At 43.2% G+C, this 27159-nt stretch overlaps 1 protein-coding gene across 3 annotated transcripts in view; it reads right to left on the bottom strand.

The window, feature by feature from the left end:
* rai14 (retinoic acid induced 14) overlaps positions 1-27159 on the bottom strand; it is a 386053-nt gene that overhangs the window by 174385 nt on the left and 184509 nt on the right. For all 3 annotated transcript variants that reach the window (XM_070867929.1, XM_070867946.1, XM_070867937.1), the window contains exon 3: positions 6503-6633. In XM_070867929.1, coding sequence (XP_070724030.1) covers positions 6503-6633 — 131 coding nt within the window. The remainder of the gene's footprint in view (positions 1-6502; positions 6634-27159) is intronic.

Raw genomic sequence — 27159 nt, 5'->3', positions numbered from 1 at the left:
CCACCCCCTCCCAGTGCCACTTCTAACCCTGGCCGAAAAGCCTCCCGGTGCCGGTGGTCGCTGCCAGAGAATGAATTACAGGCTGGAATCTAAATTAATGGGTTAGAATCCAATCAAGTGTTTTCAATTATTTGTACATAGAATAACAGATACCGGAGAGTGAGTTATAGACTGAAATGTAATCAAATGGTTCACATGGTTTCTTCATAAAAGAATAGACACCTGGGAGCGTGATACAGGCTGGAATCAAATCCAGGGGTTCAGATGGTTTACATATAAAGTAACAGGTACCCGGGATTGAGTTACAGGCTGTAATCTAATTAAGGCGTTCAGATAGTTTATATTTAGAACAGATCCGGTTTGGGTGGTTGCCACTGCTAGCCCTGGCTGAAAGGCCTCCCCCCTCCCGATGCCGGTTACCGCTGATGGGAGGCCTTTCGGCGAGGGCTTCCTCCCAGTGCCACTCCTAGCCCTGGCCGAAAGGATTCCCTCCCCTGCAGGTGCCGGTTTCCGCTCCTAACCTTGGCCGAAAGGCCTCCTCCCTTCCCCCCCTCCGCTGCTGACAGGGCCATGGAACTGCATCTGCTGCACTGATTCTCCTACCTGCATCAATTTTGTTAACTGCCCAGAAGGTTTTTCCAGAGTGGTCACATCGGCTGTCTTAAGAAAAATTGGAGTAAATCGGAGCTGGCCAAACTTGCTTAAATGGCCAGAATTGGCGCGGATGCGCCACAATGGAGGTAAAAAAAATCCTACTTAAGTTGTCATGTATCCTACATGTTTACTGCTGATACCATTACACATGATGTACCACCAGAGGACACCACAGTGGGAGACTTGTAAGTTACTTGTACAGGTGTGCCAGGCCTAATATAAAAGGCAAGCCACCATGTGTGATCCTCACTCTGGAGTTACCAATAAAGGACTAAGGTCACTACAGTTCAAGTACAACACATTGCCTCTTGGAGTCATTATCAGAGCATCTAAAGTCACAATATAAGTGAATTACGCTAGTGCTGAAACTTTGGGGAAACGTGGAGATTTTAAATTTATTCCAAAAAAAAACCGCGCACAGCAAAAAAACGGCACAGATAATTGGGGGAAATTGAGCCCTAGGAGCCATTGTATGTCAGCAAGCATGGGGGTGATGGGTGAATGGGATTTGGTGCAGGATAGGATATGGGCAGCAGCGATTTGGATGTAATGAGCTATGGAGGGTGAAGAAAGAGCGGTTGGCCAGGAGAGCATTGAAATAGAAGTGACAAAAGCATGGATGAGGATTTCTGTGATAAACAGAAAGAGACAGGGCAAAGGGGGGGCAATGTTACAGAGGTAGAAATAGATAGTCTTTGCGCTGGAGAGAATATGGTTTGGAAGATCAGCTCATAGTCAGAGGAAGTTGAGGTTGTGAACAGTCTGACCACAGTCCATCTAGTTCGCCTTCTATCATCCAGATAGTCGCATGATACAATGATAATGGAGTTGTTGACTAATCATGGCAAGCAATCTCTATCAATAAGTCTGCAACAGACCCAGATTTGATGCATGGAAAACCTTAGTGGAGAATGTTGGGAACCATTGGTCCAAAGTTGCCTTTTCTCCCAAGCATTCTACACTTACCATATGTCATGGTTCAACTTGAGACAATAGCTACAGAGGGCGATGGAATCAGTGGCGAGGCTACAAAGCTCCAGGTATGATCCAATAGCTATGTGGAACCAAGCAAGGGAAATCCCACCGAGTTGGAGTTGGTGGTGTGGCAAGGATGTAAACCTGGCTGAAGTGATTCCATTCTCCCTTAACCTCTCCCTTGTCATCAGAAAATCAGTTTTTCTGAGGTGTATTTTTAAAAATGTGTAATTTTGTAAATTGAAGTTTTCAGCACACAAAGGAGCTAAATATTTCAATAACTGGCAACACAGCAATGGCTCGCAGTAAATAAAGGCGGAATAGCAGATTTGCTGAAAATATTATAATTGTTATAAAAATATTGAAGAGCATTTCCATAATGTAACTAATCAGTGAAGAAAATATGGGAAACAAATCTCCTCCTCCTCTCCCCCATCCCAGAAACATTTTCTTCCTACAATGTAGAAAAGCTAATTGTAGTTTTTGTTATGAATATTGTTAAGTACAGTATATGGCTATGTAAATTAATAATTCTCAATTGCAGCACTTGAAAATGTGCCTTCCAATGATCAATAATGTGATAGCAAAACTAAAATGAAAGTAAAGTCATGCTTGTACACAAGGAACATACTTTGGGCAATCATAATTTACTCGTTTAAGTCATGCTTAGATAATAAATCATACCATACAATGCAAGTATGGGCAGACATTTAGATTACTCATTTATCCATGTGACTTGTATAAACTTCAATAAATTTTAAACGAGCCATAATTTAAGAGGTCAGCTTTCAATCTTTAATAAAAAATTATATTTATTAAAGTTAATCCTCTAACCCATCCAGTAGAGTCCAGGCAGAACACCAGGATGATACTGCACATTATACTGAAAACTGCTTGAAAACAGAGGCTGCTCCTATGCCACAGCATGTAGCTACAATCCACTCACCCTATCTACATGAAAATAGAAGCACTGGTGCAGTCGGTTAGTACTGGGTAGCTTGTCATTTAAAAAAAACACACATACACACCTACATTACAACAGTGACTACACTCCAAAAGTACTTCATTGGCTGTAAAGCGCTTTGAGACACCCGGTGGTCATGAAAGGCTCTATATAAATCCAAGTCTTTTTATTCTCTATTTTTCTAAGGTGTACGGTTGGTTACAATTGCAATATAGGTTGAACCTCCCTTATCCAGAACCCTTGGGACCTGGCCTGTTCTGGATAAGGGATTTTTCTGGACGAGGGATGGTCACATTAAATTGGATGGTACAGGTATTGAACAAGGGGATATCGGGGCTGGCTGGTTTCGGGTTCGGAGTGCGGCTGCCATATTATATAAATTTCAGACATCAATACAGAAACAACTTGCATTTAGATAGCACCTTTAACGTCCCAAGGCGCTTCACAGGAGCGTGATTAAACAAAATGTGACACCGAGCCACATAAAGGAGATATTAGGACAGATGGAGATAGGCTTTAAGGATCATCTTAAAGGAGAGAGAGGTAGATAGGTTTAAGGAGAGAATTCCAGAGCTTAGGACCTAGGCAGCTGAAGGCATGGCCACCAATGGTGGAGTGACCAAAATTGGAGATGTGCATGAGGTCAGAACTGGAGGAGGTTACAGAGATTGAGAGGGACGAGACCATGGAGGGATTTGAAAACATGGCTAAGAATTTTAAAATTGAGGCGTTGCCAGACCGGGAGACAATGTAAGTCAGTGAGCCTAGGGATAATGGGTGAACAGGACTTGGTGCGAGATAGGATACTGTTAGCAGAGTTTTGGATGAGCTCAAGTTTATGTAGGGTGGAAGATGGGAGATCGGCAAGGACTGCATTGCAATAGTCAAGTCTAGAGGTAACAAAGATGTGGATGAGGGTTTCAGCAGTTGAACAGAGGCTGGACCAGAATCAGGCGATTTTACAGAGGTAGAAATAAAGGTCCTTGGTGATGGAGTGGCTGTGGTCAAGTACGACACCAAGATTGTGAACCGTCTGGTTCTGCCTCAAGACAGTTGCCAGGGGGAGGGATGGAGTCATTGGTTAGGGTTTGGAGTTTGTGGTGGGAACTGAAAACAATGGCATCGGTCTTCCCAACATTTAATTGGTGAGAATTTCTGCTCATCCGTTACTGGATGTCGCACAAGCAGCGTGACAAATCAAAGACAGTGGAGAGGGCAAGAGAGATGGTGGTGAGGTAGAGCTGGGTGTCATCAATATACATGTGGAACCTGGCATTGCGTTTTCGGATGTCGTCGAGGGGCAGCATGTTATACTCTCAATGTTAATCTTTGCAATGCTGTAGAAATTGAAAATGATATAGAATAACGTTGGAATGCTCACCACTGAGTTCGCAGCTTCAATAATCAGAAATAAAATGTTATTACAACTGTGTGCTGGCCTTGCATTTCTTTAAATCTGTTCTTGATCTGTATTAAAGCTCTGTACTGAATCAGGGATCATGGATTCAACAGTGAGTACTTCCACATCATCTTTCAACCTCAAAGATGAACAATAAACTTGAGAACCATTATTGATTTAGAACCACAGCAATATTTTTTTTAATTTAAGGAATTGGCAGAAACCAAAGTGTAGCTTACAGAAACAAATTTCCAAGCCCTTCTGGCTTATTTCTTTAATGTCTATAGGTTTTCATTTTTGTAGAATAATTCTAATGCCATTTCGGTTCTATGTTCCTTAGTATTGGTGAAAATTAAAACAAGAGGAAAGGGAGTAGAAATTTAGAACATTGAACTATTCTCCTCCCAGGTTACTGAACCCAATTCCTGCAGATTGGTAGAATATAAAAAGGGCTCTACTTGAAATGAAATTAAACTATAATCCCAATTCCTAGTAGGTGCAAGCTCATAGCAAAGATATGTCCAACTTGGTAATATACTCCCTGGCCAAACTTACAATTCTACTGCAATCAATATACAAAGATCCTTCCAATCATGATGTCACAAAGCAGGCTGACAAGTAGGATTATATTAAATATTTTCATAGAACACAACCCCGACCACCAACACCCCCAATCCCTTGATTTTCCTTCCCCTTTAAGAATTTGTAATTTATTTTTTTAATGAAGTTCCAGGTTTGGGTTCCAGGGTCTCAATGCAGCAAGTTGTTACTGTGCTTTGCAATTTCATTACTGCACATGTCAGGAGAAGGCTTTGAATAAATCCCTGGGAAATTCCATTACAGTATGAATTACACAGCAAATTTTAAACTTTATTCCACTTAGATTTATATTTTGGAGCTTTCCATTAATTTTATATTAGCAATGATGTGGGTGGAGCTGCACCAAGCTGACTAGATTCTGGAAACTGGAAAGATGCGTGGAAATTTCACTGAGTCAAGGTCAAGAAAGGATTTCCATGGTCATAAAGCAAACCAATTAGTTAACCCTTCAAATGACTACTCTTTTTGTAAAAATGAGATGGTATCTTAAGTCACACAAGACACCAGATTCTAAACAGAATTATGCAATCTCAAATGGGAAGAAGATTTGCCAGTTTAAGACACCTAGCATTTAAATCAGAGCTGAGTGTATTTTACAGCCTCTAAAATTCTCCATTCCTGATGCTTGGCACAGTTCCTCACCCAGTGGCCATTCTTCCTACAAGAGTCTTGGTGGTGAGTGTTGTCAAGCTATTTTGGGGATTCAGACATGAACCCGATCCTGTTCTCTCCTGACATTTATACAAGGGCTAGACTTTCCACTTTGCTGGCTATCGCCCAAAAAATGAGCAATGTTCCAGCGATGGTCGATGTCTCAGCCTTACCAATCGCTGGAATAGCGCCATTTTTTGGATGAGATACCAATTCAAAAGGGCTTGCACAGCTTTAAACACACCATTTTGTTCAGCCACTTTTACAATATTTCACAACTTTTCAAATTCGAATCAATGTCATTAATGATGTTGCAGCCTAAAATATTCCATGCAATAACTTTTGTTCTAAGAAAGACATTTGCCACCATAAAATTATGATGGCCTCAAGAAAATAAACAAGTAATTTCTTATGGAAAGGTTAAATGCAAGTATCAAATGTTGCACTGGCTTGATTTGGTACTTTTCCAAACTGAGATTACACAGTACCAGCCATAAGGGTGGAGCCCCTTTTAATGGGTGTGATGAAATGCAGCTGCCCATTATCCAAAGCTGCTAATTTATTCAGAAAAGAGTTTTGCTGTCCGTTAACCATGCAAGATAGATTTAAAATTCAAAAGTCAAAAGTTCCTACAATAATCACAACTAATATGAAGATTGATAGAGATTTATAACACGTCTCGTAAGAGTACATTTTTAAAATCTACATTGCTATTCTGCAGAATGCTACATTTTATTTTATTACTGAAAATTCAGGTTAATTTCTAAACACTTTATATTAAATTTCATGCTAGTTATGTCAGTCAAAAACTAATTCTAGTAAAAACATGAATTTCAAAACATGTTTGTGATAATTTATAATAAAGGATGCGTCACTGATGCAGATTTTTTCTAAGTCGAGTACCAAAGGTAATTTATAATGGAAATCTGAGACTATAAACTATAGAAGCATCATGTTTATTGCATACAGTAAATATTCAGCCCTAATAAAAATCAATTAATTTTTTTTTTTAAAACAGCATTTCCACTATCAACGTAGCAGCTCTTGCCTTTTAAGTTTCCAATACTCGGGGGAGAACAAATCATGAGAAGTTGCACTAAGATCCAATACTGCAGAAATAACATGATTTAACAAAAAATAATTTAAAGAGATCGAATAATTTGAGAAATTAAATCACAAACAAGCTTTTTAACAATTACAAAATTGATTTTTGCCAGCAGTTATTTTTAAAGTAGGGGGCTAGTACATGTTTCACTTACGCAGACTTGCCATCGCTGTCCAGCTTGGTGGGACTGATCCCTTTTTTGCCCAAGAGGGCTGCCACTTTCTCTGTGTCACCATGCTCCACAGCTTGCAGCAGTCGGTCATCATTTTTGCTCCACTCATGTGCCTGCAATGCACAAAGAAAAATAGAATGAGTGCGGAGGTATAGGTTTGTGGTGTGTTCAGGCACTTAACAGCTCAAATACAAGAAATACATGAAACAGCAACCTAAATGCAGAATTAGAAGCACGTCCATGACAGGTATTAGATTTCCCCTCCCAGGCCCCAAAAATCTGAAAAGGAAGCTGAATGAAAAGACCTTACAGTTGACACACATATCTAGACAAAAGAAGAATTTCAGATCTTGCAAGGCATTCTCCATAACAACGTTTAACTGCACTAGTCAGTCAGAGACCCATCAGTTTGCATATGCTGCACCGCGAATACCACCGAAAGCTGCTGACATCAGCCACTTAAGATACTGACTGGCTCTCTGCCCAAACTGATCCTGCGGGAATAGCATTGTGCATTTCTGTGCAAGGTTGCTCCCAAGATATAAAGCCTGATACGGAACTCAATTTGACATTTCCAACACGTTTCCTATTGCAACTGTCCAGGCAATGACTTTTCTTCAGATTTCACAGTATACATTTAGCATTATCCAAAACCTGCACCACAAAATAAAAAATTCTTGAATATAACTGAATCATGTGACAGATTAATAGATTCTGCACTTGGGAGTGAACATGCCTGTAATTTAATTGAGGTTTAAAATGGCATCATAGTTGAGCATTTTCTGATTAGATTAAATTACAGGCTAGTCAGCATCTGAAAGAGAAAGATAGGTTAAGATATTATGCATGACTTCACAAATTAAATGGGATAACCTAAAACATTAACTTAATTTCCCCCACCCCTCCACAGATGCCCCCAGACCTGCTGCGTGTTTCCAGCATTTCTCTTTTCATTTCAATCACACTTTATTTTCTCTTCATCCACTTAAATTTGCTGTTATCAAAGACTACATAACAAAGCTTCTAATAATTTGGCACTACTTTAATAATGTTTCATAACTTTCATTCATGCGATAAACTGTGAACCAAATTTAAATATCAAAATCGTCTGAAGTTGTTTCATACTAATTTGTGATGCATTTACTTTGGCCCACTATAGTTAACCTCCAGCATTCTAGGCTATGATGATGGAAAGAAAAAACAGCCAGGGTTTCTGTTCCCATTATCCAGTGACCCCTAATAAAAGACATACAGGAAGGACAGGATCAGATTCAGCTCCGTTCACATAATCTTGTGACATTCATGTTCACACAAATCATGGTTAGTTAAGAAGGCTATGACTGCTGGTATCCATGGAACCATGGTCCATCATGAATTACTGCCTTCAAGAGGAGCAGAGAAACTTTGGTATAGGTAGTGCAGCACTGAACAGTGGACAAGTTAATATCCACAATCCTCCACTGCTGAGCTCCCAAACCCAGTTGCATCACTGCGAGGAAGCACGACGCTGAAGCCAAGCTCTTCTGCATAGGGAAAGCAATTAAAAATAAAACAACACGATTATGCCAAGGAGGAATTCTTGCATCTCTTGCTGCTGGCTTTAGAACAGAAAGAGCAGGTCACACAACACAAAAGCAAAATACTGCAGGTGCTGGAATCTGAAATAAAAACTAAAAAATGCTGGAAATCTCAGCAGGTCAGGCAGCATCTGTGGAGAGAGAAACAGAGTTAACGTTTCAGGTCAGTGATCCTTCGTCAGAACTGGAAAAGTTCGAGATGTAAGAGATTATTAAGGAAGTGCAGGGGCAGTGAAAGGGGGAGGAGAGGAAATAACAAAAGGGAAGATCTGTGATAGAGTGGAAGGCAGGAGAGATTAAGAAACAAAAGGGATGATGGGCAAAAATGAGATGGTAATGGATCAGGTCAACCAGACACTGCACTGCACAGGGATACTTGTCAGCAGCTGGCAGAACATTCGGCAACTGCTCAAGCCACAAGAAAACCCAAACCACGAGATAAATAAGTAAAATTTGCAGTGAACATGAGCATCAACTTATATTTACACAACATCATCATAGGCAGCCCCTTGAAATCAAGGAAGACTTCGTTCCACTCCTAAAGCAAGTTCTTTGGTGGCTGAACAGCCCAGCATGAGAGCCACAGACACTGTCAGAGGTGGGACAGATATTCGTCAGGGGAAGGGATGGGGGGCACTGATTTACCACACGCTCCTTCCGCTGCCTGCACCTGATCTCTTCACGCTCGCAGCATTGAGATTAGAAGAGCTCAACGTCCTCCTGGATGCACTTTCTCCACCTCGGGCGGTCTTCGGCCAGGGTCTCTCAGGCGTCAGTGTTGATGTCGCACTTCACCAGGGAGGCTGAGGGTGTCCTTGTACAGTTTCCGCTGCCCACCTTTGGCTCGTTTACCATCAAGGAGCTCCGCATATAGCAGTTGTTTAGGGAGTCTCGTGTCTGGCATGCGAACTAAGTGGCCTGCCCAACAAAGTTGATCGAGCGTGGTCAGTGCTTCAATGCTGGGGATGTTAGCCAGGGCAAGGACACTGATGTTGGGGCATCTGTCCTCCCAGGGGAATTGCAGGATCGTACGGAGACATCATTGGTGATATATCTCCTGCGAATTGATGTGTCTTCTGTAAGTCGTCCATGTCTCTGACCCATATAGAAGGGCTGGAATTACTACAGCCCTGTAGACCATGAGCTTGGTGGTAGGTTTGAGGGCTTGGTCTTCGAACACTCTTTTCCTCAGGCGGCCGAAGGCTGCACTGGTGCACTTGAGGCGATGTTGAATCTCCGCATCAATGTCTGCCTTTGATGACAAGAGGCTCCCAAGGTATGGGAAGTGGTCCAGATTGTCGAGAGCCGCGCCGTGAATCTTGATGACTGGGGGGCAGTGCTATGCGCGAGGACAGATTGGTGTAGGACCTTTGTCTTACGGATGTTAAGCGTAAGGCCCATGCTTTCATATGCCTCAGTGAATACATTGACTATATCCTGGAGTTCAGTCTCCGAATGTGCACAGATGCAGGCGTCGTTTGCGTACTGCAGCTCAACGACAGAGGTTTGGGTGATCTTGGGCCTGGAGGCGGCGTAGGTTAAACAGCTTCCCACTGGTTCTGTAGTTTAGTTCCACTCTGGCGGGGAGCTTGTTGACAGTGAGGTGGAGCATGGCAGCGAAGAAGACTGAAGAGGGTTGGAGCGATGACAGCCCTGTTTGACCCGGTTTGGACGTGGAATGGGTCTGTAACGGATCCGCTGGTAAGGATCACAGCCTATATGTCACCGTGGAGCAAACTTTTGAGGGCACCCAAAACAGAAGAGGACGCTCCATAAGCCCTCACGGTCGACAGTGTCAAAGGCCTTTGTAACGTCAAAAAAGGCCATGCATAAAGGCTGGCACTGCTCCCTGCATTTTTCCTGCGGTTGTCGTGCTGCAAAGATCATGTCCATTGTTCCCCGTAGGGGATGAAATCCGCACTGTGACTCCGGGAGGAGCTCCTCGGCCACAGGGAGAAGATGGTGGAGAAGGACTCTAGCGACAACCTTCTCAGTGGTTGATAATCGGGAGATTCCCCTATAGTTGCCACGGTCGAATTTGTTCCCCTTTTTAAAAATGGACAAGATCACTGCATTTCTGAGATCTCCCAGCATGCTCTCCTGCCTCAAAATGAGAGAGATGAGGTCATGCATCCACGCCTATAGTGCCTCTCCGCCATATTTTAGCGCCTCAGCAGGAATACTATCCGCACTCGTAGCCTTGTTATTTTTGAGCTGTTTTATGGCTTTGCCTACTTCTTGCAGCGTTGGAGTTTCACTGAGATGGTGGCGAGTTGCAGGCTGCGGGGTAGAGTTGAGAACACTCGAGTTAAAGGCAGAGTCTCGATTGAGGAGATCTTCAAAGTGCTCCTTCCAGCTGGCCCAGACAGCCTCGGTGTCCTTGATGAGTGGTTCCCTGTTCTTTGCCAGGAGTGGGGTGGGGCCTTGGGAGTTTGGACCGTCGGTGGCCTTGACTGCAGTGAAGAATCCTCATATGTCATGGCTGTCGGCTAGTTGTTGTATTACCTGTGCTTTCTCCATCCACCACCTGTTCTTTAGATCCCAGGTTTTTTGTTGGACCTCAGCCTTGAGCCGTCTGTAACGTTGCTTTGTAGCTCCCGAGTTTGACTGTTGCTTGAGGCTCAAAAATGCTCCGCGCTTACAGTCTATTAGTTCTTGAATCTCCTGATCATTTTAATCAAACCAGTCCTGGTGTTTTCTGGTTGAATAACCAAGTGTCTTATCACAGGCACTGTTATGGAGGCCTGGAGGGCAGATCAAGAGCTGTGGGCATTGAGCATCTCAGGGCCATCAAGGCATGGCAGATTGGCTGTGAGGCACTGGCTGAATCTTTAAGTGCCCCGGTATTAATTTTTTTGTGGCACTACTTTGGGGCTATGTTAATATTGATGATGGATCAGATTAGGCGATGGTCCGTCCAGCAGTCATCAGCTCCCATCATGGCGCGGGTGATGTGTATATCCTTGCGATCAGGATTTACACAACATAAGTTTGCTGCCAGCTTCGTTTCCAAACAAACATTTAATTTTTTCTCTCATTTTATCACTGCAGACATTTTAAGAAATTTGAAGCAGGGTTCCCCCATTCCTGATCTCTCTCCTGTAACCCATGCTGAAAATATATGCGTGTCACCGGATACCCTACAAAGTCAAATAGCAATTCAGCATCTAGGATCATGAGCAGCACCAAGGGCTGCCAGTGCCCATTGAACCATGCCGCTGCACAAGTCAGCATCTTCAGCAGATTGATATAAAGATTAAATAGCACTTTATGTCTCAAGAGCTTCAGAGACAATAATTTACTTTGAACTGAAAAGATGTGTCATGAAGGCAAATCAGCAGCTATTTTTACACAGCTAAACTGTACAAAATATAGCATTAGATGAGAGAGGAATGTTGGCAAAAGTACTGGGAGATCTCCTTGCTCGGAATCATGCCACGAGATCGTTAGTCCATCAAAACAGGCAGACAGGAAACAAAGCAGTCAGCAAACTGATGTCAAGTTGATCCTCACGTTTACTGCAATTTTCACTTATTTATCTCTTGGTTAAACTTCTCCTCCAAGGAGGTGGCCTTGGAAATAGTGGATGCATTGACAGTCATTTTCCAACATTCCATTGACTCTGGATCAGTTCCTATGGAGTGGAGGGTAGCCAATGTAACCCCACTTTTTAAAAAAGGAGGGAGAGAGAAAACAGGGAATTACAGACCGGTCAGCCTGACATCGGTAGTGGGTAAAATGATGGAATCAATTATTAAGGATGTCATCGCAGTGCATTTGGAAAGAGGTAATATGATAGGTCCAAGTCAGCATGGATTTGTGAAAGGGAAATCATGCTTGACAAATCTTCTGGAATTTTTTGAGGATGTTTCCAGTAGAGTGGACAAGGGAGAACCAGTCGATGTGGTATATTTGGACTTTCAGAAGGCTTTCCACAAGGTCCCACACAAGAGATTAATGTGCAAAGTTAAAGCACATGGGATTGGGGGTAGTGTGCTGACATGGATTGAGAACTGGTTGTCAGACAGGAAGCAAAGAGTAGGAGTAAATGGGGACTTTTCAGAATGGCAGGCAGTGACTAGTGGGGTACCGCAAGGTTCTGTGCTGGGGCCCCAGCTGTTTACACTGTACATTAATGATTTAGACGAGGGGATTAAATGTAGTATCTCCAAATTTGCGGATGACACTAAGTTGGGTGGCAGTGTGAGCTGCAAGGAGGATTCTATGAGGCTGCAGAGCGACTTGGATAGGTTAGGTGAGTGGGCAAATGCATGGCAGATGAAGTATAATGTGGATAAATGTGAGGTTATCCACTTTGGTGGTAAAAACAGAGAGACAGACTATTATCTGAATGGTGACAGATTAGGAAAAGGAGAGGTGCAACGAGACCTGGGTGTCATGGTACATCAGTCATTGAAGGTTGGCATGCAGGTACAGCAGGCGGTTAAGAAAGCAAATGGCATGTTGGCCTTCATAGCGAGGGGATTTGAGTACAAGGGCAGGGAGGTGTTGCTACAATTGTACAGGGCCTTGGTGAGGCCACACCTGGAGTATTGTGTACAGTTTTGGTCTCCTAACCTGAAGAAGGACATTCTTGCTATTGAGGGAGTGCAGCGAAGGTTCACCAGACTGATTCCTGGGATGGCGGGACTGACATATCAAGAAAGACTGGATCAACTGGGCTTGTATTCACTGGAGTTCAGAAGAATGAGAGGGGACCTCATAGAAACATTTAAAATTCTGACGGGGTTAGACAGGTTAGATGCAGGAAGAATGTTCCCAATGTTGGGGAAGTCCAGAACCAGGGGACACAGTCTAAGGATAAGGGGGAAGCCATTTAGGACTGAGATGAGGAGGAATTTCTTCACCCAGAGAGTGGTGAACCTGTGGAATTCTCTACCACAGAAAGTTGTTGAGGCCAATTCACTAAATATATTCAAAAAGGAGTTAGATGAAGTCCTTACTACTAGGGGAATCAAGGGGTATGGTGAGAAAGCAGGAATGGGGTACTGAAGTTGCATGTTCAGCCATGAACTCATTGAATGGCGGTGCAGGCTAGAAGGGCCGAATGGCCTACTCCTGCACCTATTTTCTATGTTTCTATGTTTCCAAAGGATGATTTTTTTTTGTAAACCTGTATATACCTTGTATAGCCGACAGAGGGCTCATTTTCTGGAGTCCCAAGGGAGCACAGGTATTTAAGGAGGCTTCACAGGTTGGAGAGGCACTCTGGAGACCTGCAGTAAAAGACTACGGTCACACTTTACTTTGAGCTCAGTGTTCAGTCTGACTCTTTCTCCATACATAACTGGCGATGAGATACAGATAGCGAACCCAAAGATGCAGAGCACAGTGGGCATTCTGGAGAAATTCTCGGAGGGAGATGATTGGGAAACTTTTGTGGAACGACTCGACCAATACTTCGTGGCCAACGAGCTAGATGGGGAAGAGAGCGCTGCCAAGCGAAGGTCGATCCTCCTCACCGTCTGTGGGGCACCAACATATGGCCTCATGAAGAATTTGGTAATCGGGTAGTGGTCCCCAAGAAGGGCAGGGACACTTTCATCGGTGACCTCCACAGTACTTACCCAGGCATTGCAATGATGAAAGCGATAGCCAGATCCCATGTGTGGTGGCCCGGTATTGATGCGGACTTAGAGTCCTGCGTGCACATATGTAATACATGCTCGCAGTTAAGAAATGCACCCAGTGAGGCGTCACTAAGTTTATGGTGTTGGCCCTCCAAACCGTGGTCTAGGATCCATGTCGATGATGCAGGCCCGTTTTGGGGTAAAATGTTCCTTATGGTTGTAGATGCATACTCCAAATGGATTGAATGCGAGATAATGTTGGCAAGCACGTCCGCTGCCACGACTGAAAGCCTGCGGGTCACGTTTGCCATGTACGGACTGCCTGATGTCCTTGTGAGCGACAACAGGCCATGTTTCACCAGTGCCGAGTTCAAAGAGTTCATGACCCGTAATGGAAGCAAACATGTTACATCTGCCCCTTTCAAACCAGCATCCAATGGTCAGGCAGAGAGAGCAGTGCAAACTATCAAGCATGGCTTGAAGAGGGTAAATGAAGGCTCACTTGCCTTTCCCGAGTCTGCTCAGCTACCGCATAAGACCCCACTCGCTCACTGGGATTCCACCCATTGAACTGCTCATGAAAAGGGCACTTCAAAGGGCCGCAACCGAGACTCCAGGATGGGATGTTACCTCCCTGGTGCAAGGATCAAGGATGTAAAACAGATAGTAAAAGCTTTTACCGATATATAAAACGGAAAAGAGTGACTAAAGTAAATGTTGGTCCCTTAGAAGATGAGAAGGGGAATTTAATAATGGGAAATGTGGAAATGGCTGAGACCTCAAACAATTATTTTGCTTCGGTCTTCACAGTGGAAGACACAAAAACCATGCCAAAAATTGCTGGTCACGGGAATGTGGGAGGGAGGACCTTGAGATAATCACTATCACTAGGGGGGTAGTGCTGGATAGGCAAATGGGACTCAAGGTAGAAAAGTCCCCTGGTCCGGATGTAATGCATCCCAGGGTATTAAAAGAGATGGCGGAAGTTATAGCAGATGCATTCGTTATAATCTACCAAAATTCTCTGGACTCTGGGGAGGTACCAGCGGATTGGAAAGCAGCTAATGTAACGCCTCTGTTTAAAAAAAGGGGCAGACAAAAGGCAGGTAACTATCGGCCGGCTAGTTTAACATCTGTAGTTGGGAAAATGCTTGAAGCTATCATTAAGGAAGAAATAGCGGGACATCTAGATAGGAATAGTGCAATCAAGCAGACGCAACATGGATTCATGAAGGGGAAATCATGTTTAACTAATTTACTGGAATTCTTTGAGGATATAACGAGCATGGTGGATAAAGGTGTACCGATGGATGTGGTGTATTTAGATTTCCAAAAGACATTCGATAAAGTGCCACACAAAAGGTTACTGCAGAAGATAAAGGTACGCGGAGTCAGAGGAAATGTATTACCATGGATCGAGAATTGGCTGGCTAACAGAAAGCAGAGAGTCGGAATAAATGGGTCCTTTTCGGGTTGGAAATCGGTGGTTAGTGGTGTGCCACAGGGATCGGTGCTGGGACCACAACTGTTTACAATATACATAGATGACCTGGAAGAGGGGAGAGAGTGCAGTGTAACAAAATTTGCAGATGACACAAAGATTAGTGGGAAAGCGGGTTGTGTAGAGGACACAGAGAGGTTGCAAAGAGATTCAGATAGGTTAAGCAAATGGGCTAAGGTTTGGCAGATGGAATACAATGTCGGAAAATGTGAGGTCATCCACCTTGGGAAAAAAAAAAACAGAAAAAGGAAATATTATTTGAATGGGGAAAAAGTACAACATGCTGCGGTGCAGAGGGACCTGGGGGTCCTTGTGCATGAAACTCTTTTAGAGTCTACCTACAAAACATAAAACATTAAATCGTGCCACCCGACCTGGGTGACACACCAGACATTTACAAGGCCCTTTTTTTCTTTTTTTTTTGGGCACTAAAATCACAATTTTCCAGTGCCCCCTATAAAAGGGAAGGCGACACTAAAAGCACCGGCATTTAAAACAAATTAAACTTTAAAACGTAAAATCAAATTAAAATTTGGTTGCCGGGCGTGATGATGCACTCCAGTGCCTCCGGTGCCCACCTCTCGCGGAAGGCCGCGAGCGTACCGGTGGTCCTTGTGCATGAATCCCAAAAAGTTAGTTTGCAGGTGCAGCAGGTAATCAGGAAGGCGAATGGAATGTTGGCCTTCACTGCGAGAGGGATGGAGTACAGAAGCAGGGAGGTCCTGCTGCAACTGTATAGGGTATTAGTGAGGCCGCACCTGGAGCACTGCGTGCAGTTTTGGTCACCTTACTTAAGGAAGGATATACTAGCTTTGGAGGGGGTACAGAGACGATTCATAAGGCTGATTCCGGAGATGTGAGGGTTACCTTATGATGATAGATTGAGCAGACTGGGTCTTTACTCATTGTAGTTCAGAAGGATGAGGGGTGATCTTATAGAAACATTTAAAATAATGAAAGGGATAGATAAGATCGAGGCAGAGAGGTTGTTTCCACTGGTCGGGGAGACTAGAACTAGGGGGCACAGCCTCAAAATATGGGGGAAGCCAATTTAAAACAGAGTTGAGAAGGAATTTCTTCTCCCAGAGGATTGTGAATCTGTGGAATTCTCTGCCCAAGGAAGCAGTTGAAGCTAGCTCATTGAATGTATTCAAATCACAGATAGATAGATTTTTAACCAATAAGGGAATTAAGGGTTACGGGGAGCGGGCGGGTAAGTGGAGCTGAGTCCACGGCCAGATCAGCCATGATCTTGTTGAATGGCGGAGCAGGCTCGAGGGGCTAGATGGCCTACTCCTGTTCCTAGTTCTTATGTTCTTATGTCTTGGAGCGGATGCAGGACATTCTGAAAAGGGAGGGTGAACAGCCAGTTGTCGTGGTGCACATTGGTACCAACGATATAGATAAAAAATGGGATGCGGTCCTACGAGACGAATTTAAGGAGCTAGGAGCTAAATTAAAAAGTAGGACCTCAAAAGTAGTAATCTCGGGGTTGCTACCAGTGCCACGTGCTAGTCGGAGTAGGAATCGCAGAATAATGCAGATGAATACGTGGCTTGAGCAATGGTGCAGCAGGGAGGGATTCAAATTACTGGGGCATTGGAACCGGTTCTGGGGGAGGTGGGACCAGTACATACCGGACGGTCTGCACCTAGGCAGGACCGGAAACAATGTCCTCGGAGGAGTGTTTGCTAGTGCTGTTGGGGAGGAGTTAAACTAATATGGCAGGGGGATGGGAACCAATGCAGGGAGACAGATGGAAACAAAATGGAGACAGAAGCAAAAGACAGAGAGGAGATGAGTAAAGTGGAGGGCAGAGAAACCAAAGGCAAAAAACAAAAAGGACCACTTTGCAGCAAAATTCTACAGGGTCAAAGTGTGTTAAAAAGGCAAGCCTGAAGGCTCTGTGCCTCAATGCGAGGAGTATTCGGAATAAGGTGGACGAATTAACTGTGCAGCTAGCAGTTAACGGATACGATGTGGTTGGTGTCACGGAGACATGGCTCCAGGGTGACCAAGGCTGGGAACTCAATATCCAGGGGTATTCAACATTTAGGAAGGATATACAGAAAGGAAAAGGAGGCGGGGTGGCGTGGCTGGTTAAACAGAGGAAATTAATGCAATTGTAAGGAAAGCAATTAGCTTGGATGATATGGAATCGGTATGGGTGGAGCTACGGAATACCAAAGGGCAGAAAACGCTAGTGGGAGTTGTGTACAGACCACCAAACAGTAGTAGTGATGTTGGGGAAGGCATCAAACAGGAAATTAGGGGTGCATGCAATAAAGGTGCAGCAGTTATCATGGGTGACTTTAATATGCATATAGATTGGGCTAACCAAACGGTGGAGGAGGATTTCCTGGAGTGCATAAGCGATGGTTTTCTAGACCAATATGTCGAGGAACCAACTAAGGGGGTGGCCATCTTCGACTGGGTGTTGTGTAATGAGAGAGAATTAATTAGCAATCTCGTTATGCGAGGCCCCTTGGGGAAGAGTGACAATAATATGGTGGAATTCTACATTAGGATGGAGAATGAAACAGTTAATTCAGAGCCTATGGTCCAGAACTTAAAGAAGGGTAACTTTGAAGGTATGAGGCATGAATTGGCTAGGATAGATTGGCGAATGATACTTGAGGGGTTGACAGTGGATGGGCAATGGCAGATATTTAGAGACCGCATGGATGAACTACAACAATTGTACATCCCTGTCTGGCATAAAAATAAAAAATGGAAGGTGGCTCAACCGTGGCTATCAAGGGAAATCAGGGAGAGTATTAAAGCCAAGGAAGTGACATACAAATTGGCCAGAAATAGCAGCGAACCAGAGGATTGGGAGAAATTTAGAACTCAGCAGAGGAGGACAAAGGGTTTGATTAGGGCAGGGAAAATAGAGTACGAGAGGAAGCTTGCAGGAAACATTAAAATGGACTGCAAAAGCTTCTATAAATATGTAAAGAGAAAAAAGTTAATAAAGACAAACGTAGGTCCCTGCAGTCAGAATCAGGGGAAGTCATAACGGGGAACAAAGAAATGGCAGACCAATTGAACAAGTACTTTGGTTTGGTATTCTCTAAGGAGGACACAAACAACCTTCCGGATATAAAAGGGGTCAGAGAGTCTCGTAAAAAGGAGCAACTGAGGAAAATCCTTATTAGTCAGGAAATTGTGTTGGGGAAATTGATGGGATTGAAGGCCGATAAATCCCCAGGGCCTGATGATCTGCATCCCAGAGTACTTAAGGAGGTGTCCTTGGAAGTGGCCTTGGAAATAGCGGATGCATTGACAGTCATTTTCCAACATTCCATAGACTCTGGATCAGTTCCTATGGAGTGGAGGGTAGCCAATGTAACCCCACTTTTTAAAAAAGGAGGGAGAATGAAAACAGGAAATTATAGACCGGTTAGCCTGACATCGGTAGTGGGTAAAATGATGGAATCAATTATTAAGGATGTCATAGCAGCGCATTGGAAAGAGGTGACATGATAGCTCCAAGTCAGCATGGATTTGTGAAAGGGAAATCATGCTTGACAAATCTTCTGGAATTTTTTGAGGATGTTTCCAGTAGAGTGGACAAGGGAGAACAAGTTGATGTGGTATATTTGGACTTTCAGAAGGGCTTTCGACAAGGTCCCACTCAAGAGATTAATGTGAAAAGTTAAAGCACATGGGATTGGGGGTAGTGTGCTGACATGGATTGAGAACTGGTTGTCAGACAGGAAGCAAAGAGTAGGAGTAAATGGGTACTTTTCAGAATGGCAGGCAGTTACTAGTGGGGTACCGCAAGGTTCTGTGCTGGGGCCCCAGCTGTTTACACTGTACATTAATGATTTAGATGAGGGGATTAAATGGAGTATCTCCAAATTTGCGGATGACACTAAGTTAGGTGGCAGTGTGAGCTGCGAGGAGAATGCTATGAGGCTGCAGAGTGACTTGCATAGGTTAGGTGAGTGGGCAAATGCATGGCAGATGAAGTATAATGTGGATAAATGTGAGGTTATCCACTTTGGTGGTAAAAACAGAGAGACAGACTATTATCTGAATGGTGACAGATTAGAAAAAGGGGAGGTGCAACGAGACCTGGGTGTCATGGTACATCAGTCATTGAAGGTTGGCATGCAGGTACAGCAGGCGGTTAAGAAAGCAAATGGCATGTTGGCCTTCATAGCGAGGGGATTTGTGTACAGGAGCAGGGAGGTGTTGCTACAGTTGTACAGGGCCTTGTTGAGGCCACATCTGGAGTATTGTGTACAGTTTTGGTCTCCTAACTTCAGGAAGGACATTCTTGCTATTGAGGGAGTGCAGCGAAGGTTCACCAGACTGATTCCCAGGATGGCGGGACTGACATATCAAGAAAGACTGGATCAACTGGGCTTGTATTCACTGGAGTGCAGAAGATTGAGAGGGGATCTCATAGAAATGTTTAAAATTCTGACCGGTTTCGACAGGTTAGATGCAGGAAGAATGTTCCCAATGTTGGGGAAATCCAGAACCAGTGGTCACAGTCTCAGGATAAGGGGTAAGCCATTTAGGACCGAGATGAGGAGAAGCTTCTTCACCCAGAGAGTGGTGAACCTGTGGAATTCTCTACCACAGAAAGTTGTTGAGGCCAATTCACTAAATATATTCAAAAAGGAGTTACATGTAGTCCTTACTACTCGGGGGAACAAGGGGTATGGTGAGAAAGCAGGAATGGGGTACTGAAGTTGCATGTTCAGCCATGAACTCATTGAATGGCGGTGCAGGCTCAAAGGGCCGAATGGCCTAATCCTGTACCTATTTTCTATGTTTTTAAGACAAGGCTCTCGTTTGTTCACCCTGATCTACATGAACAGGTAGAGAGCAGGTGGCTTCAAAAAAGTACATATCATGATAGTACAAATGTGTCACGCGAAATTGAAATCAATATTTGTGTTGACAAGGTCCCAAGTGGCTTCCCGGCACTATTGTGGCCAAAGAGGGGTGTTTCGGGTCAAACTTTCAAATGGACTCACCCACCGCAAACACTTGGAACAAATTAAACTCAGATTCATGGACTATCCTGAACAACCCACTTTGGACCCGACCTTCTTTGACCCCCCCAACATACACCCCAGTGGCAACTGACACTGCGGTTGACCACGAAGCAGAATCCATCACCTGCAGCAGCCCAGCAGGACTCACCACACCAGGCAACCCAGCAAGGCCAGCTGCACAGCAGCCCAGCGAGAGCCCAACAAACGATTCACCAAAACCAGCATTTGCACCGAGACGATTAACCAGGGAAGGAAAGGCCCCAGATTGACTCACCTTGTAAATAGTTACACTGTTTGCTTTTGGGGCGGTGGGGGGGGGGGGCGGGGTGGGAGGAGGAGAGTGTTGTTCCATATGTAAACTTGCATGTACCTTGTATAGCCACCAGAGGGTTCATCCCCTGGAGTCCCAATGGATCCCACAATCCCTTGGGAGCACAGGTATTTAAGGAGGCCTCACAGGTTGAAGAGGCACTCTGGAGACCTGCAATAAAAGACTTTGGTCACACTTTACTTTGAGCTCACAGTATCCAGTCAGACTCTTTATTCATACATAACAGATGGTACTACCAACACATCACACCCTCAGTATTGTATTGGGAGGGTCAGCTTAGAATGGAGCAGAGAATGCTACCGACTAGCCAAGTTGACAAGAAGAGGAAGTGAATTTTTTTTTTTAAAAACTGTTCACAGCATCTAGTAGCATTAGTACTGTATTCGGATATTTGTCAACATTACCTGGAGTTTCAAGTAGTCTGTGGGTCACTGATTGAAAATAAAAATCTGTAATAACATAGTATATCCTAATAGCCCTCCTTGTGCAGTACAATAATTACCTCAGAACTTCATACACCAGACATTCTAGTAAACAGGATTTCAAATCATATTTCAGCAAAATATGAAGTTTACATATGATGTGTTAACACTGGGACTCTCAACTATTCCTGCATATATTACATCAGGTACTTTACAATAGCATATTGGCAGGAATGAAACAAAGAGCTTGCATTTATATAGTGCCTTTCACATCCGCAAGACATCCCAACCACTTCACAGCCAGTGTAGTGTTGTCACTGAAGTGTCACTGTTGTTGAAGTGTCAAATATGCCAGCCATTTTGTGCACAGCACGGTCCCACAAACCACAATGAGATAAAATAGAAACATAGAAAATAGGTGCAGGAGTAGGCCATTCGGCCCTTCGAACCTGCCCCACCATTCAATAAGATCATGGCTGATCATTCCCTCAATACCCCTTTCCTGCTTTCTCTCCAAATCCCTTGATCATTTTAGCCGTAAGCAGATAAAATAATGAGATCATCTGTTTTGAAGGTATTGGTGGAGCGATAAATGTTAGATGAGACGCAGCTATATTACAAGAGTGATGTAATACATGACAATATTCCAGGACTTCCTTCCCCATTTACATTCCATTTTGCCAGCCATTTGTGACCACTAAGAACAAAATATTCAAATGAAATAAAAACTAGGCCAGGCATTTAAACCTCAATGCCTTCCACATTACAGTGAGCAAACTGGAAAGGCATAAATTAATCAAAATGCATATTTAAATCTGTACCGTCGAGATTCTTAGAATTTCTGATGCACCACCTTCTGAAGGGCAATTAAGAATGGGCAATAAATGCTAGCCTTGCCAGAGATGCCCACATCCCGTGAACGCATGAACAAAATTATATTATACTGCAGCATTGGAGGAAGCCCTCAATGGTTGCAGTGATGTTGCATAAATTGGGTGCACCTGGTGTTTTAATAGCACAGATGGGTTTTCCTAAATCACCAGAGGTGCAATGCCTGTCATAATTTTTTCTTAATGTTTTTGTGACTGCACAACAATTGGTCAACCTTGCAAGTGCGCAGCCAAAACTAGGGCCCATAAAAATAAGATAGTGCTCAATAAATTCAATAAGGAATTCAGGAGAAACTTCTTTACTCAGAATGGTTAGAATGTGGAACTTGCTACCACATGGAGTAGTTGAGGTGAATAGCACAGATGCATTTAAGGGGAAAGCTAGATAAGTACAAGGGAGAAAGGAATAGAAGGATATGTTCATCGGGTTAGAGGAAGAAAGATGGGAGGAGGCTCGGGTGGAGCATAATAGCCCGCACTGACCTGTTGGGCCGAATGGCCTGTTTCTGTGCTGCAAATACTATGTAACTATAGGCAATTTAGTGATTACATTTCTCACAAAACTGCTATTTGGAATTGCATCTTTAACTCCTGTTCTCCAGGAATTATATAAATTGTAAGTAATTGCCTTCCATTCCCACACTCCCTGCATAACCCAAATAATCTGGCATAGTTAGTGTCTAATTTAACATTGTGTATATCAAGCTTCATACTGACCATTCATTAATCAGGGAAACTGGGTCAAGATAGTGATTGATAGACTTTCAGAATATTCAACAAGAGCTCTAAAACATGGCCCACATGGAAAATTGAAAATTACGCTGTTTTTTTTGAATGCAAAAGAAATACAGGAACAAATTTACACACACAATGAGGTATGCTCCTTCTCTAGGGCTGCTAAACTGTAGGTTTGTTACATTAGTAATTTCTATTTTTATCACTCCGATGGATCCCTCTTTTTACTTCCTACTCGGGTAGTGATAACAAAGATTCAGGGCTTCGATCATACCGCTGCAATACAGAATTTTCAATTGAATTTACAACAGTTTGGTCTTCTAAGTTCATTTGTTTTATGGCACAATATATTTTAAAACATTGTTTACAGAGCAACTGAATCTCCACCTCCATTATCTTACTTGCATTGATACACACACATATACGAATCAATTTAACCAACTTACCATACCCATTCCTCTCCTTTATAGAATCACAGAAATTTACAGCATGGAGGGAGGTCATTTCGGCCCAACATGTCCGTGCCAACCGACCAAGAGCTATCCAGCCTAAACCCACTTTCCAGCTCTTGGTCCGTAGCCCTGTAGGTTACGGCACTTCAAGTGCACATCAACGTTTTTTTTTTAAATGTGGTAAGGGTTTCTGCCGATACCATCCTTTCAGGCAGTGAGTTCAAAACCCCCACTACCATCTGGGTGAAGAAATTTCCTGTCATATCTCCTCTAAACCTCCCCCCAATTACTTTAAATCTATGTCTCCTGGTTGTTGACCCCTCTACCAAGGGAAACGGGTCCTTCCTATCCACTCTACCCAGGTCCCTCATAATTTTATACACCTCAATCAGGTCTCCCCTCAGCCTCCACTGTTCCAAGAAAAACAGACCCAGCATTTCCAAATTTCTCCAGTCCAGGCAACATTCTTGTAAATCTCCTCTGCATCCTTTCCAGTGCAATCACATCTTTCCTGTAATGTGGTGACCAGAACTGCATGCAGTACTCCAGTTGCGGCCTAACCAGTGTTGTATACAGTTCAAGCATAACCTCCTTGCTCTTGTATTCTATGCCTCGACTAATAAAGGCAAGTATTCCATATGCCTTCTTAACCACCTTATCCATCTGGCCTGCTACCTTAAGGGATCCGTGGACCTGCACTCCAACGTCCCTTTGTTCCTCTACACTTTTCAGTATCCTCTTCTTCTGTCTGGTGGTCACCCACTTCCTCCCTGCCTGCACAGTCTTTAGCTGCGGAGTGAGCACCTCTGGAAACATGCTATCCACAAAATTCTCAGTCTCGTGGATACACCGCAATGACTCCAGCCGCCGCTCAAGCTCAGAAAGGTGGAGCTCAAGTTGCTGCAGCTGGAACCACCTCCGACACACATGGTCGTCCAGGCTACACGAAGCGTCTAGGATTTTCCACAAGCCACAGGATGTGCACTCCATGGGACAGAGTTGCCCTGTCATGCCTCTAGTTAACTGACTATAAACAAAACTATGAAATAAACTTAGCACTCGAAGACATAAAAAAAATACTCACTGGCAACTCACCAATCAGCTCCTTCCTTTGTGCCGACGTCACTTTTGGCTTCTGACACCACTCCTGTGTTGAGTTGTTATCTGCTCTCCGCCTGTTCACTGCCATTGCTGCTCCAGTCTGCGCTGCCTCTAGGCCTCCCGCTCAATTTATACTTTGCCTGCTCGCTGCTGGTCCAGTCTGCCCCTCTTTCCAAATTCCCAAATAAACCATTCTGTTTAAGTCCACTCTCTTTAAGACCGCTCTGTGCAGACCATTCTGTGCAAAACTGTTGACTCTTATACTCTTAAGAGTTACACCCAATTTACAAGTGTTGACTCAGCTCTCCTATTCTCTGTGAGTAACACCTATTCAAGACAAATACTTACAGCTGACTGACAGGTAACCGCCACGAGCAGGCATCTTCTGTTAACTACAGCTTTAAAGTTCTCGGTTTAAATCAAAATGTTAAACTAGATTTCACTATGTACAGCTTCTACTTATCCAAGACATCTTATCTTCAGGTTTCATCTCGTCAGCTGACCCAGAACAGCCTATTGTGACTCAGCCAGTTACTTTCATCTCTTGATAAAAAGCCAAGTCTCTAGACTTGACTTTTATTTTCACCCTCTCCCACCCCAATCTCAAATATATGATCAGAGACATGAGGAACTTGCTGAAATGGACCAATGTGTTGGTCCACCAATCTATTGTATCACCGTAACTTGATGAGATTGGAATTTTTTTTACAATTAGAACTAAAAGCTCAGCAACTTCTGATGAAAGTTCCATCTGAAAAATTATTTCATCTTATTGTTTCAGATTGACATTAAACAAATTGACATTTGATATATTTTCTGTTTGGTTTCAGATTTGAGCTTTCTATTTTAATCCTGAAACACATTGATATCTGGACTGTAAACCTTACAAAAAACATACAACCTACTCAGTCATGCCATCAGACTGCAGAGTACAGTATTCAAAATGAAACATCCTACTCCTAAAACATGAGAAAAAAGAAAACATTAACCTCAATTTAAATTGGAGGAGTACTTACACCCACAGACAGAAACGAACATAGAAACATGCGTTTCATTGTTGCAGTTGTTCTTTACTTTTCTCCTTCTTCCTTCAATCATCAAGTCAGCTAGATCTGCTAGAGAGTATCCTGCTTTATAATTTCCACAGAAATTTTCTCTGTACCATCAAATCAAAGCATTACCATCGAAAAATACACACACTGGATCCCATTCAGCAACCCTCTGTCGTCTATCAGAGGCTGATGTGACTCAAGTTTACACAATACAGAATTTCTATTGTAACGATGGTACAAGAGGATTTCTGGAACGAGCCATTTATGTGTTGCTGAGATATCAATTTGCAATGACAAATTATTCATATTAAACAAACAAGGCAAAGAGGAGGAGGACGACATCGTGTTGGCACAGTTAGCCAGGAAAAAGACTGCGTTGCTTCAAAATATAAATGATAGCAGCCAAAATTGTGCAATAATATCTTGGCTGTCTTAACGAGGCACAGTTTGTCTGTTGATTTTTTGAAACTTTTAATAGATGAAGAATGGTTGCTATTTGGATGTAATTTCATTAGTTTTGTTTATATCCAGAGCATGCATTATTTGAAGGAATTAGAATGGTAAAACTGGGGGTGTGGGGAAGAAAAAGAGCAGAATGTACTGGTAAAAATAACATTTCTTATAATATTGAGTTTTAATAGTTTTGAACCAAGCCCATAAAACTGCTAGAGCACACTGTTTATACAGTACAAGCTCGTGCTTCGGTTAGTACACATATTTCATGGAATTGCTTGGAATTTGTGGCTTTATCTAATTCAATACAGAAAACTATTAAGAGCACTACAGTACAAAATATTGGGCGTAAAATCTGGGCCTTGCCGGGTCCATACGGAATACGTGTGGACCCGACGAGGCCTCGCAAAAGCCGGTTTTCGGCGCACAATGCGCATGCGCCAAAAAACGGCTTTTCTCATCTGTCGAGATATCTCGACAAATCTTCCGCATCCCCACAGCAAAGACATTCGCGCGCGCGAGATGGGACGATTTTCCCATCTCTTGTCCAGTGAATGTCCTTGAAACTTTTACACCTGGTAAAAGCAGGCACATAGCCTCATTTTTAGAGCAGAAACAAGTCTTCCTCGATTCCGAGGGACTGCCTATGATGATGAGCCTACTTTTACCAGAATAAGTGTTTTAAAACACACAAAAATTAAAGTTAAACACACATTTTCAGAGTAAAAAAACCTTGCCCATTAAGGCAAGTTTATTTTAAACTCTAAATAAAATTACAAAAAAAATCTCCAATATATTTTTTTCTAAAAATGTAATCAACTTTAATTTTAAATATGTGAGGTGTATTTTTTATATTTATTATGTTGTGTTTGTGTGTTTTAGGGGGTTTATTTTCATTGATAGTAAAATGAATTCAGAAATACGGAGTTCCCATTACTATCAATGAGAATACTGTACCGTGATTGGTTGTCTAGGCCCACATGATTCCAGCTTCTCCGTTCCTATCTCGACGATGTGGGCCACTGTGATGCGCGGGAAAAGGCGGCCTCCGACCAGAATCGAAGGCGCCAGGTATTTTCGCAAAAACATTTTGGGTCGCAGGAGTTTGTCCTAAGGAAGCCTCCAATCGGAATTTCAGGGCCAATGTGTATGTTGTATCATAACCTTGCGAGGCGGTGTCACACAGATCATATTACAATTTTAAAACAAACATACATTTCATACGTTGGCGTCATTCCAGTTAAGCTGATAAGTATTTGCTTGTATTTAATATTCAAATCCACATCTAACTGTTATCACCCACTATGAAGAGGACAAATAGCATCCCCAACAGTTGAGTTATAAAAACACTGCACATGAAGGACCAGGGTTGGTTGGGCTGCATGTACACTACAAGTGTGCATGTGTACACACACATACACATACACACAGTCAAATCAACCTGCTTACATTCATTATTTAAGCTGATACATGATGAATGGCCCACTTCGACAAGGGACCAACCTGCAGTGTGGAACTG

This window comes from Pristiophorus japonicus, chromosome 2, assembly GCF_044704955.1.
Source record: "Pristiophorus japonicus isolate sPriJap1 chromosome 2, sPriJap1.hap1, whole genome shotgun sequence".
In the NCBI taxonomy this organism is placed as follows: Eukaryota; Metazoa; Chordata; class Chondrichthyes; family Pristiophoridae; genus Pristiophorus; species Pristiophorus japonicus.
The sequence above is the reverse complement of the archived record's forward strand: the minus strand, read 5'-3'. Positions and strand labels throughout refer to the sequence as shown.